The sequence below is a fragment of the Rhinoraja longicauda genome, chromosome 4 (genome assembly GCF_053455715.1).
Source record: "Rhinoraja longicauda isolate Sanriku21f chromosome 4, sRhiLon1.1, whole genome shotgun sequence".
Classification (NCBI taxonomy): domain Eukaryota; kingdom Metazoa; phylum Chordata; class Chondrichthyes; order Rajiformes; family Arhynchobatidae; genus Rhinoraja; species Rhinoraja longicauda.
The window spans coordinates 13,906,090-13,920,009 of record NC_135956.1 but is presented as its reverse complement, the minus strand read 5'-3'; the positions used below and the strand labels follow the sequence as shown (position 1 = coordinate 13,920,009).

Sequence of the window (13,920 nt, the reverse complement as noted above, 5' to 3'; positions counted from 1 at the left end):
GTGACCATTTTCACAGTGCTTCTTTGTTCTCCTGGTCCCAGCGTTTCTCTGTCTCTCTCAAGCTAGTAGCATACTACCAAAACATGTCGGGATACTTGACATCAAGTCTCCGGCTACAGTATGAATATTGATTTCTCTACTTTTAAGTAACGTCTGCATTCCCTCTCTCTCTGCCCCTCCCCTACCTTGGTTATCCTGCCAGTTCCACTGCTGCATCCATACATCCATCAAGAGGGGTAACCTTTCCACACAAAGGGTGGTGGGTGTATCGAACGAGCTGCCGGAGGAGGTAGTTGTGGCAGGGACAATCCCAACATTTATGAAACAGTTAGACAGGTACATAGATAGGACAGGTTTAGAGGGATATATGGGACAAACACAGGCTGGTGGGACTGGTGCAGTTAGGACATGTTGGCCTGTGTAGGCAGGTTGGGCCGAAGGACCTGTTTCCACGCTGTACAACTCTGTGACACTTTGCGGAAAGTTCTCTGTTATGGGCCTTAAACAGTCACATAGAGAGAACTTCATGTGGACATAGAGGATTGGCTTCCTGCTACATATCTCCAACTATGTGCTGCTGTATGCTTTCGATTGGAATGCAGGATAAGATCAAATTACAATCCGCCTTCTGATACCAGGACAGTGTTGTAGTGCAGGACTGTATAACCATGGAAAAATGAAGGAGGATTATGGGGGAGGAATCAGCTAGGTTTGAATTTCATGAGTCTGATTCCGGCCTGTTACCTAATAAACAAAGGCACTCGGTCTGATGATTAATATGACCTGGGTGACTCCCAGGTGGCACGGTGGCGCAGCGGTAGAGTTGCTGCCTAACAGCGCCAGAGACCCGGGTTCGATCCTGACTACGGGCGCCGTCTGTACGGAGTTTGTACGTTCTCCCCATGACCTACGTGGGTTTTCTCCGAGATCTTCGGTTTCCTCCCACACTCCAAAGACGTACAGGTTTGTAGGTTAATTGGCTGGGCAAATGCAAAAAATTGTTCCTAGTGGGTGTAGGATAGTGTTAGTGTGCGGGGATCGCTGGGCGGCGCGGACCTGGTGGGCCGAAGGGCCTGTTTCTGCGCTGTATCTCTAAATCTAAAAAAAATCTAAAGGATCGGACCCGGGACTCTGGTGCTGTAATGCAGCAACTCTACCGCTGCACCACTGTGCCGCCCACAACAAGAAAATTCTGAAATGTTTAATGCTGATTTGGCTAATTTAGTGTGAAATATGTTGAAAGAAATCTTACAGAATTTCCAATCCTACATCTGTGTTATAATGTACAATACAGAAGATGTGAAGTAGCTAGTTACAAATTTTGAAGATAAAATGGGCGGCATGATTAGGCAGTGGTAGAGCTACTACCTTACAGTGCCAGATGCACAGGCTCGATCCCGACTACGGGCGCCATCTGTACGGAGTTTGTACGTTCTCCCCATGACTGCGTGGGTTTTCTCCGATCTTCGGCTTCTTCCCACACTCCAAAGACGTACAGGTTTGCAGGTTAATTGTCTCAGTGTAAATGTAAAAATTGTCCCTAGTAGGGTAGTGTTAATGTGTGGGGATCGTTGGTCGGTGCGGACTGTATCTCCAACCAAACTAAACCGCGCTGTATCTCTGAACTAAACTTTAAAAAAAAGTCTGAAGAAGGGTCTCGACCCGAAACATCTCTCCTGAGATGCTGCCTGACCTGCTGAGTTACACCAGCATTTTGTGAATAAATACCTTCGATTTGTACCAGCATCTGCAGTTATTTTCTTACACGCTTTAAATAAAGAATAATCATTGATCTAATCCTTGTTTGTTTGCAGGGTGCCTCATAGAATTGGAACCTGTAATTCGGACATTTAGTGAACTGAATCTGCTTGAAGATGTTCTGTATCTCAAACGAGCTAAAGTAAGTAAATTGTTATTTAACTCCCCCGGTTAAAATATTTTGATTAAATCAATACAGTGCAGTGTGTGGTGATGTAAATATAATCTCCTTGGTGGAAAAGATGCAGATACAGAGGGCCTATTGAGAGAAATATGGGGAAAGCAGAGGATTAGTGAAATTGTCATTTGCAATAACTTTATAAGCCAACTGAATAATGTTAGGTATGTGCAAAATCAATAGAACACCGAGTTACATGGTGAAAAGAGTGAAGGGCCACTTCAAATAAGTCATTTCTAAATGAAACCTAGATGGACCATATTTGAAATATTATATTTGATACAGACAGAAGTGCATAGAATTTTGGGTCCAATAATAGAAGGGTGGTCACGGTGGCGCAGCAGTAGAGTAGCTGCCTTACAGCGAATGCAGCGCTGGAGACCCGGGTTCGATCCCAGCTACGGGTGCTGTCTGTACGGAGTTGGAGTTTGTACGGAGTTGGAGTTTGTACATTCTCCCCGTGACCTGCATGAGTTTTCTCCGGGACCTTCGGTTTCCTCCCACACTCCAAAGGTATGTAGGTAAATTGGCTTGGTAAATGTACAAATTGTCCCTAGTGTGTGTAGGATAGACAATAGGTGCAGGGGTAGGCCATTCGGCCCTTCGCGCCAGCACCACCATTCACTGTGATCATGGCTGATATGCGGGGATCGTTGGTCGGTGCGGACCCGATGGGCCAAAGGACCTGTTTCCGTGCTGTATCTCTAAACTAAACTAAACTCTAAATTGTAGTAGCATTGATAATTGCTCCTCGAACGGTTGACTTCAATCGTTCAAGGGTTCTTCAATTCTTCCGTGTGAATTTCACAGTGAAATTCTTTTTTTGCATGCAGTTCAGCAAAATTATCGTCATACATACATCGATGTATGAACAGGTGTCAGAGGTTATGGGGAGAAGGCAGGAGGATGGGGTTGGGAGGGAGAGATAGATCAGCCATGATTGAATGGCGGAATAGACTTGATGGGATAATAGCCTAATTCTACTCCTATACCTTATGACCTTCTGACAATCCCAGATTAAGTACAAAGCGCAGAGAAGCAGCCCACTGAACCCATATGCAACAGTCGCCATGTTTTGGCACCATCTCAGAGTCCCAGCTACAGCTGGCTATAAAGAACCATTGCATCCATCGCCTCCGTCCAGATTGTCCAACAAACTATTGTCCCTCTCCTGGCCCGGCCACCTTCATGGCCTGGGGCTGCCTCTCGTAGCCAAATGTGAAGAAGGACAGGGAGAAACTGTTACATTGACCTTGATGGACGCTGCCCCTCAAGTGATTTTATAAAGGAACGTCTCATCGGGAACGATATTGACAAAATGCTGGAGTATCTCAGCGGGTCAGGCAGCATCCATCCCTGGAGGGAAGGAACAGGTGATGGTTTGGGTTATAAACCCTTTTTCAGGTCTTTCGACCCAAAAGAGTTGCTGAATTACTCCAGCATTTTGTGTCGATCTTTGGTGTAAACCAGCATCTGCAGTTGCTCATCTACACATGGGAAAGGGTTATCAATGCCCTAGGAGTAAAATTAGGCCATTCGGCCCATCATCTATTCCGCCATTCAATCATGGCTGATATCTACCTGTCCCTCTCAACCCCATTCTCCTGCCTTCTCCCCGTAACCCCTGACTCCCGTACTAATGAAGAGTATGTCAATCTCCGTCTCACAAATGCCCATTGACTTGGCCTCCACAGCCGTCTGTGGCAAAGAATTCCACGGATTCACCACCCTCTGACTAAAGAAATTTCTTCTCGTCTCCTTTTGAAAGGAACATCCTTTTATTCTGAGGCTATGGCCTCTGGTCCTAGACTCTCCTCAAAGCTACAGTAAGAGTTGAACTAGAAGGCATTACATTAAAATGACAAAAGCCAGATTTAGGATGGTTGTTGGTAAATTCTGCTTCCAATCAAGATCAATCAATACTGATTAGATTGAAGTAGGCTAACGGAGGCTGTGTGTACATACCATGAATAAAATATAGTTATGTCATGCACATGAGCATACAAAGAATGCAAATAAATCTATGTTTTAATGATTGTAGGGGAATTGTGCCTCGGGCTCTTTCTCCTCAGCATCGTATGAAAAGATAAATGGAGATTTGAAGACGCTTAATATACCAGTGCAGGTAATAAATATAAGCCTTGTACCAAATGTCTGTGTTTGGGGGAAACATGCGTATTAAACTTGAACAATGGGTAAGGGGAGGTAGGGGGTAAACAATAGGGCGGTCACGGTGGCACAGTGGTAGAGTTGCTGCCTTACAGACCGGGTTCCCGGCAGACCCGGGTTCGATCTGTACGGAGTTTGTACGTTCTCCCCGTGACAGGCGTGGGTTTTCTCCGAGATCTTCGGTTTCCTCCTACACTCCAAAGACGTGCGGGTATGTAGTAAATTGGCTTGGTAAATGTGAAAATTGTCCCGTGTGTGTGTGTGTGTGTAGGAGAGTGATGAAATGCAGGGATCGCTGGTTGGCACGGACCCGGCGGGCCGAAGGGACCTGTTTCCGCGCGGTATCTCTAAACGAAAACTAAACTACTCTTCGGCTTCAACAAAACCATGTAGTTTTCCTTGGTTGCATTGTCGGCTAAAATTAAAGATTAAAATTACTATATTATTATTATAGTAATAACTGTATTACAGTAAATTACTTGAGAGATACAGCTCTCTAAACAATCTATGTACCTCTAAACTAAACTAAGATATTTACAGAAGATACTTATTAAAGCCAGTTTCATGCCTTGAGCATAATGCAGGATGCTTACAATGAAAAATAAACACTATAATGTGGCGGTACAGTTGTTGCCTTCCAGCACCTGAGACCCAGGTTCGATACGCAATCACACACAATTCCCACACCATGAAACTACATTGACCATATGATTTTGTTGACAGTGGTAGCTGCTGCAAGGTTCATTCTAGGATGGTACGGTAGTTCATTCCTGACTACAGGTGCTGTCTGCACGGAGTTTGTCTGTTCTCCCTGTTACCATGTGGGTTTTCTCCGGGTGCTCCGGTTTCCTCCCACGCTCCAAAGACGTGCAGGTTAATTGGCTTTTGTAAAATTGTTCCTAGTGTGTTGGGTAGGACTAGTGTACGGGTGATCGATGGTAGGCCTGGACATGGTGGGCCGATGGGCCAGTTTCCACGCTGTATCACTAAACTAAACCAAACCCAGTGGCCCAACTTTCTTTTCCATAACTAGGTCAGAAATATGCCATTGCTCAGTTCAGTCGTATGAACCACTTGGAGGAAAATGGCTTTGTATCTCAATGCGCTTCAGCCCCAGAAACCTTCTGCACTTTGTTTGCACACTTACAACACTCACTGAAATATGAACACAGGCCGTTCTGCTGTAAGGCGTGTTTCCACAGTGCAAATTGGATATAACATGATTGGTAAGTTGGGGAACACTATTTGTACACAAACCAACCTTCCCTTCCATTGACTCCTTTTTGCACCTCACGCTGCCTCGACAAGGCCAGCAGCACAATCAAGGACGGGTCACACCCTGGCCACTCCCTCTTCTCCCCTCTCCAATCGTGCGAAAGGTATAGAAGTGTGAAAATGCACACTTCCAGATTCAGGGACAGTTTCTTCCCAGCTGTTATCACGCAACTGAACCATCCCACTACAACCAGAGAGCAGTGCTGAACTACTATCGACCTCATTGGCAACCCTTGGACTATCTTTGATCGGACTTTGCTGGCTTCACCTTGCACTAAACGTTATTCCCTTTATCGTGTATCTGTACACCGCAATCATGTATTGTCTTTCTGCTGACCGGTTAGCACGCAACAAAAGCTATTCTTTGTATTTCAGTACACGGGACAATAAACTAACCTGAACTGAACCTGAACCTATATTATGTGGGCAAAATTGGCTCCAACATAATTTTGATCAAGAATTAGAAAACCACTTTACAGTTACTGTGGAAATTGACTAGCAGAAAAAAAAGTTGCGATGGGGGTAAATAAAAAATTGTTAGAAGATCAGGGCAGATGTTTGTTGCCTGACATAATTACGTTAGAAATGTTAGGCAATGACAATATCCAGCACTATAAAATCTAGCCATCACCCCATGACGTTCAATGGCATAGCATATGAATAGAATGGCCTAACGACATTGTGCATTTACCCACACCTCGACCTCTACTGTGGTTCAACACCTGCTCACTACCTGCTTTCCTTGGTAAAGCAGCATCTAGTTCCTGGTTCTATCGGTCAGGCGGAATTGCTAGGAAACGTCGACAGGTGATGTTTCGGCTCGAGACCTCTTCTTCAGACTCTAGGGGAATGGCAGACTCATTCTGGAAAGCTCACATGCCTTAAGTGAATTTCTTAAAAAAACGATTATGTGGGAGATGCATGCGTGCCATCTCCAGTTCATGCATTCTTTCCTGTCTCTTTGCCAACTTTAGTTTAGTTTCGAGATACAGCGCGGAAACAGGCCCTTTGGCGCACCAAGCCCGCCCGACCAGCGATCCCCACACACCAACACTACCCTACACACACTGGGGACAGTTTCCACTTTAGCCAAACCAATTAGATTTTAGATTTAGATTTTTTAGATTTAGAGATACAGCGCGGAAACAGGCCCTTTGGCCCACCGGGTCCGTGCCGCCCAGCGATCCCCGCACATTAACACTATCCTACACACACTAGGGACAATTTTTTAAAACATTTTGCCCAGTCAATTAACCTGTACGTCTTTGGAGTGTGGGAGGAAATCGAAGATCTCGGAGAAAACCCACGCAGGTCACGGGGAGAACGTACAAACTCCGTACAGACGGCGCCTGTAGTCAGGATCGAACCTGAATCTCCGGCGCTGCATTCGCGGTAAGGCAACAACTCTACCGCTGCGCCACCCAAATTAAGCTCTACCGCTGCACCACTGTGCCGCCCATATTGTTTGAAGACTTCCAGTGTTTCTATCTTGCTCTTTATTTTATACTAATTTGATATTAATTTGCATTTTAATCCACCTTTTTTTGATGTGATCCTATTGTGCCAAAGGCGATGAATGCAGAGCCATGCAGCCTGTCCTCCCTGCAGGATAATGTCTCCTGCCAGCAGAGATCAGCAGCATGTAACCAGCTATCACCAACTGCTCCCGTATTATCTCCAAGCAACCTAATTCCTACGGCAGTGGATGATCGAGTTGACGCAAACAAGGATATAAGTAAGTGAGAATGACCTCCGCAATGCTGCTTTGCTGATATTTGACTCAATGTGGTTAGACAGATGCAGAGAACCTTCACAACACTGATGTGCAGAGGGGTCTTGGAGTCCAAGTTCATAGCACACTAAAGGTGGCAACGCAAGCAGGGGCGGCACGATGGCGCAGCGGTAGAGTTGCTGCCTTCCAGCGCCGGAGACCCGGGTTCGATCCTGGCCACGGGTGCTGTCTGTGTGGAGTTTGCACGTTCTCCCCGTGGCCACGTGGGTTTCCTCAGAAATCTTCGGTTTTCTCCCACACTCCAAAGACGTACGTTTGTAGGTTAATTGGCTTTGTATAAGTTTAAATTGGGTGTGTGTGTTGGTGTTAATGTGCGGGGATCGCCGGTCAGTGTGGACTCGCTGGGCCGAAGGGCCTGTTTCCGCGCTGTATCTCTAAACTAAACTCGAGTCCCAGCTGCGACTGTCCACAACGACCCACTCTTGCCGTGGCCTCCATTCCGGTCATCCCGTGAACCATCGTCTCTCTCCTTGCACGGCATTTCTTGTGAAGATATTTATTGTTATATTATCTTTTGTGTTTTTAAATTGTTTCACTTGATAATAAATCTCACATTTTATCAGTCGTTTATTGTTTAACCTATCTCACTGCACAGGTCACACAGGCAGAAATACACCATGTAGTTTGAAGTTCCAAGAGGAATTGAGCCCACCACCACCTTTAGTTGGGCTCAGAGACGAAGGCAGTTTGCCTCAGACCGCCATATGTCAGCCCGAAAACAACTTTCCCCCACGAAGTGGAATTCCAGAAAGCGAGCCAGACTACGGACGGGGACTCGTAACGTTGCAGCCTTCCTCAAGTGAGTACAATTACATTGTGATCAGCCATGCAGCGGCATGGTGGCGCAGCGGTAGAGTTGCTGCCCTTACAGCGCCAGAGACCCGGGTTCCATCCTGACTACGGGTGCTTGTCTTTACGGATTTTATACGTTCTCCCCGTGACCCGCGTGGGTTTTCTTTGAGATCTTTGGCTTCCTCTCACATTCCAAAGACGTACAGGTTTGTTGTTTAATTGGCTTGGTATAAATGTAAAATTGTCCCTGGTGTGCGTAGGTTAGTGTTAATGTGCAGGGGATCGCTGGTCGGTGCGGACTCGGTGGGCCAAAGGGCCTGTTTCCACGCTGTATCTCTAAACTAAACTAAATTTAAAGACCATTCTTTTTTGCACTTGGAAACTGCCGGCCAGAATCATTTTGTCACTTGCTGATTTCCATGAGTCTAGATTCCAAGAGCTTTAATATTCATACCAAGTTCATCAGGCAATGAAAGTGAAAGGAAACATATGAATAATTGGAATTATTTGAAAGCTTCTGGGAAAGAGATTTCCATGCTTTGTACATAAATACCTCTGTAGCAAAAGAGGGGATATCCTGATATAATAACGACGTGGATGGGACAGTGGAAGGTGGTGCAGCTGGTAGAGTTGCTGCCTTACAACGCCAGAGACCCAGGTTCGATCCTGACCATTATATTTTTTATTTATTTTTTATATAAAAGTTTTATTCCAAAGAAAAACATACAAACATACTAAGCAAAATGTGATCAAACAAAAGCCGCCTGTATCGGCAGTTTACAAATGAAACAATTATCACATTAAAATCCCGCCATCTCTGTCAACAATACATTCAACACCCCCCGCGGCGACCAGCGTTCCCGGAAGGCCTCCAGAGTCCCCGTGGACACCGCGTGTACGTGTTCCCTCTCCAGGGACACGCGGGCACGGACGGTAGGCAGCCGACTTCTGTGAGGCCGTCGACTGTCCGCTGCCTGGACCCGCGGATGGCCATCTTGGCCAGGCCCAGGAGCAGACCGACAGGGAGACCCCCTCCTCCCTCCTGACCCTCCCCCCTCTGTACCGGGTGCCCAAAAATTAAAAGCGTAGGGCTAAAATTGAGCCAGAACTTGAGGAGCAGCCCCTTCAGATACTGGAACAGGGGCTGTAACCTCACGCACTCTGTATACAAATGGTACACGGTCTCCTCCTCGCCGCAGAAGCGACAGGCGTCAATCCTGACCATGGGTGCTTCTACAGTTGTACCGGGCCCTGGTGAGACCGCACCTGGAGTACTGTGTGCAGTTTTGGTCTCCAACTTTGAGGAAGGATATTCTTGCTATGGAGGGCGTGCAGCGTAGGTTCACTAGGTTAATTCCCGGAATGGCGGGACTGTCGTATGTTGAAAGGCTGGAGCGATTGGGCTTGTATACACTGGAATTTAGAAGGATGAGGGGGGATCTTATTGAAACATATAAGATAATTAGGGGATTGGACACATTAGAGGCAGGAAACATGTTCCCAATGTTGGGGGAGTCCAGAACAAGGGGCCACAGTTTAAGAATAAGGGGTAGGCCATTTAGAACGGAGATGAGGAAGAACTTTTTCAGTCAGAGAGTGGTGAAGGTGTGGAATTCTCTGCCTCAGAAGGCAGTGGAGGCCAGTTCGTTGGATGCTTTCAAGAGAGAGCTGGATAGAGCTCTTAAGGATAGCGGAGTGAGGGGGTATGGGGAGAAGGCAGGAACGGGGTACTGATTGAGAGTGATCAGCCGTGATCGCATTGAATGGCGGTGCTGGCTCGAAGGGCTGAATGGCCTACTCCTGCACCTATTGTCTATTGTCTATTGTCTATTGTTTGTATGTTCCCCCTGTGACCCCTTGGGTTTTCGCCGGGTGCTCCGGTTTCCTCCCACACTCCAAAGACATACAGGTATGTAGGTTAATTGGCTATTGTAAAATGTCCCTAGTGTGTGGAGGATAGTACTGGTGTACGGGCTGATCGCTGGTCGGTGTGGACAGTGGGCCGAAGGGCCCGTTTCCGTGCTGTATCTCAAGTCTAAAGGCATGTCAATGGTATTTTCTTTGAGTCGGATCTAAATATCGAGTGAAATGTTCATTTCATGGGGTTGAATGGCAGGCAAATTGAGGAACCTGAGCATGAATATAACTGCCACATGAATTGACACCAGAATGCATTATTACCCTCACTAAGTAACTGGAAATTGATAGTTTTTGAAACTCGGCCCTGACCTCCCGTAACTTTTGTAGATCTTCCCATGTTGGTCACTGCACTCAAACCCTCGGCTAAAATTGTTGGGTATCGGAAATAAAATCTAATAATCTGGCACACAAGGGGCATTGGTGATACCAGACAGGCAGAATTTCCAAACTTAGTTTAGGCCATAAGTGATAGGAGTAGAATTAGGCCATTCGGCCCATCAAGTCTACTCCGCCATTCAATCATGGCTGGTCTATATCTCCTAGCTCCATTCTCCTGCCTTCTCCCCATAACCTCTGACGCCCGTACTAATCAAGAAACTATCTTTCTCTGCCTTAAAAATCTCCACTGACTAGACCTCCATAGCCTTCTGTGGCAAAGAATTCCACAGACTAAAGAAATCTCTCCTCGTTTCCTTCCTAAACAAAATGTCCTAAAAAGGGCCAGGAGCCCTGGCAGAGTGTTCAAGGTACCCAACACCCTCTGTGTAAAACGAAAACTTACCCCGCACATCTCCTTTAAACTCTCGCCCCTCTCACCTTAAAGTTGTGCCCTCTTGTCTTTGATATTTCCATTCTGGAGAAAAATGTTCTGGCTGTCTACCCTATCTCTGCCTCTCATCATTTTATATGCTTCCATCAGGTCTGCCCTCAACCTCTGGTGTCCCAGGGAAAACAATCCAAGCCAGTCCAACCCCTCCCTGTAGCTGTTATCCTCTAATCCAGATGGCCTGCTGGTAAACCTCCTCTGCACTCTTTCCAAAGTCTCCACATCCTTCCTGTAATGTGGACGACCTGAACTGCAGGCAATACTCCAGATGCTTCCAATGATCGGCACGTAATACTCCAGATGCTTCCAATGATCGGCACGCAATACTCCAGATGCTTCCAATAATTGGGCGGGGAAGGTGGCGCAGCGGTAGAGTTGCTGCCTTACAGCGAATGCAGCGCTGGAGACCCAGGTTCGATCCCAACTACGGGTGCTGTCTGTACGGAATTTGTACATTCTCCCCGCGGGTTTTCTCCGATATCTTCGGTTTCCTCCCACACTCCAATGACGTACAGGTTTGTAGGTTAATTGGCTTGGTAAATTTAAAAATTGTCCCTAGTGTGTGTAGGATAGTGTTAGTGTGCTGTCCCAAGGGCCTGTTTCCGCGCTGTATCTCTAAATTAAATATGTTAAACCAAAGTCCTATAAAGCTGCAAATTGACTTTCCGATGCTTACGCTCAAAACCCTGATCAATGAAGGCAGGTATACCATAACACTACTGTAATATCTTTTCCATCAAACCAAGAATGCTGGAAACAGGACCCTGGTGAAAAAGGCACTGAACCATTGGGGTATCTGAAGAATGGAATGGCCAAGGGTTATCTGACCTGCACTGTAGTCAGAGGTATGGTCCCCAAAAAATGGTTCAAACATTGTTTTACAATCAAGAAAGACACAAAATAATGGAGTAACTCAGTGGGTCAGGCAGCATCCCTGGAGAACATGGATAGGCAACATTTGCAGTTAGGACCCTTCTTCAGCCCCGACGCAAACCTCACCTATCCATGGTCTCCAGGGATGCAGCATGATCCATTGAGCTAGTTTAGTTTAAAGATACAGTGCGGAAACAGGCCCTTCGGCCCACCAGGTCCACCAGCGATCACCCCGTACACTAAAACTATCCTACACACTCCGGACAATTTTACCAAAGCGAATTAACCGACAAACCTGTGGGTCTTTGGAAGGTGGGAGGAAATTGAAGCACCCGGAGAAAACCTACATGGTCACGGGGAGAACGTACAAACTCCGTACAGACTGCACCCATAGTCGGGATCAAACCCGGGTCTCTGGTGCTGTAAGGCAGCAACTCTACCGCTGTGCCACTGGGCTGCCCGCTGAGTTACTCCTGCATTTTGTGTCTTTCTTCGGTATAAACAGTTCCTTGTTATTACTGTTTTATAACTTGTTGAAGTGTCAAACACATTGGTAGTTCACTGTTTATTCCCTTGGTGTCGGTGTTTGGGCTCCAGTTACTAATGAAGGTTGCTTGTGCAGGTTTCTTCGCAGAATCGGTCCACCAAGGTGTAGCTGACCAATGGATTCAAACCAAAAGAGAGGATATTATTTGCCAAATGACAGAAGCGTGTCTGAATCAGACACTGGACGCCCTGATATCTCGTGACCTAATAATGAAGGAGGACTATGAGCTCATCAGCACCAAACCCACAAGGACTGCTAAAATCCGACAACTCCTCGACACGAGCGACAACCAAGGAGAAGACTTTGCCAGGGTCATCGTTCAGAAGTTAAAGGACAACAAGCAGATGGGTCTTCAACCTTACCCAGATCTATGTACACTCTCCAGTCCAGTCTCTTTCATGAGCCTGATGTCCACCCACCCCAAAAGCAAGTGACTGTTGATCATAAAAAAAGACCCGTAGAGCTGGAGTAACTCAGCGGGTCGGGCAGCATCTGTGGAGAACATGGATGGGTGAAGTTTCTTGTTTAGTTTTGTTTAGAGATACAGCGCAGAAACAGGCCCTTCAGCTCACCGAGTCCGCGCCAACCGACTATCCAGCACACAAGGGACAATTTACAATTTCACCAATGCCAATTTGCCTATAAACCCATACGTCTTTGGAGTATGGAGAAACTGGAGATCTCGGAGAAAACCCACGCAAACTCCGTACGGACAAGCACCCCACAGTCAAGATCAAACCCGGTGCTGTAAGGCAGCAACTCTACCATTGCACCACTGTGCCGCATAAGGGATTTCTTGGGACTACTTCTTCAAACACTTGTTCTCCAGAGGCACTCGCCTGACCCGCTGAGTTGCTCCAACACTTTGGGTTGTTTTTTGTAAACCAGTATCTGCCGTTACTTGTGTCTCAACTATTATTCAGATTTGTCTATTTAGATCTATTGTTGCCAATAAGTTATAATGTCATGGTTGTTTCATCTTCAGTTGTCTTTTCATTGGACTATGGGTGGGACCTAGCAGCAGTTTAATATTTTTAACATTTAAATATTTTTTGTATAAATGAGCATTGAATTTTATCATGATCAAATCCCCTTTGTTCAACGTGTCTGCATTTTCACATTACATGGTTCTCCAGCAAGTAGAGGGATAAATCAGGGTGGGGATTCTGTGGAATTCATTCTCACAGAAGGCTGTGGAGGCCACGTCAATGGAAATTCTTAAGGCAAAGATGGATAAATTCTTGATTAGTACAGGTGTCAGGGGGAGAAGGCAGGAGAATGGGGTTGAGAGGTAAAGTTAGATCAGCCACGATTGAATGGCGGAGTAGACTTGAAGGGCCGAATGGCCCAATTCTGCTCCTACCACTTATGATCTTGTGATAACGTTTAAAGGAGTCTTTTGCCCAGATGTGATATTGTAAGATAATAGTGCTGTACCTTAAGAGACTTGAGACTGGATGTCGTTGTGCATTTCTGGAAAAAAAAATCTATTTTTTGCCTCGTTTATAACATAAGTGATGTTTACATCTGAATTTTAGAATAAATTTTCAGCAGGACTGAAATGGAAATGTTGTTTTCACTCGGTTTGCAAAACTGCAATTGCAGATTTAGGGTTTTGGAATTGCTGAAAAGGCACTTCAATCCATTTACAACTCTCCTTAAGCTGAAAAGGAGATGCTTCTAAGATGGCGCCCAACCCAGGTGACTATTTGCGTGCTAACCACAGAAGCAGATCTACAAACACATGATACAATCGCTCCACACTCTTCTGGCTTTACCCTGCACTAAAC

General features: G+C 46.1%; 1 protein-coding gene across 1 annotated transcript in view; it reads left to right on the top strand.

The window, feature by feature from the left end:
* ripk2 (receptor-interacting serine-threonine kinase 2) overlaps nt 1-13,692 on the top strand; it is a 43,006-nt gene extending 29,314 nt beyond the window's left edge. The window contains exons 7-11 of the mRNA XM_078398503.1: nt 1,815-1,900; nt 3,978-4,061; nt 6,950-7,115; nt 7,768-7,971; nt 12,206-13,692. Coding sequence (XP_078254629.1) covers nt 1,815-1,900; nt 3,978-4,061; nt 6,950-7,115; nt 7,768-7,971; nt 12,206-12,564 — 899 coding nt within the window. The 3' untranslated portion in view covers nt 12,565-13,692. The remainder of the gene's footprint in view (nt 1-1,814; nt 1,901-3,977; nt 4,062-6,949; nt 7,116-7,767; nt 7,972-12,205) is intronic.
* The last annotated feature ends 228 nt before the right edge of the window (nt 13,693-13,920 follow it).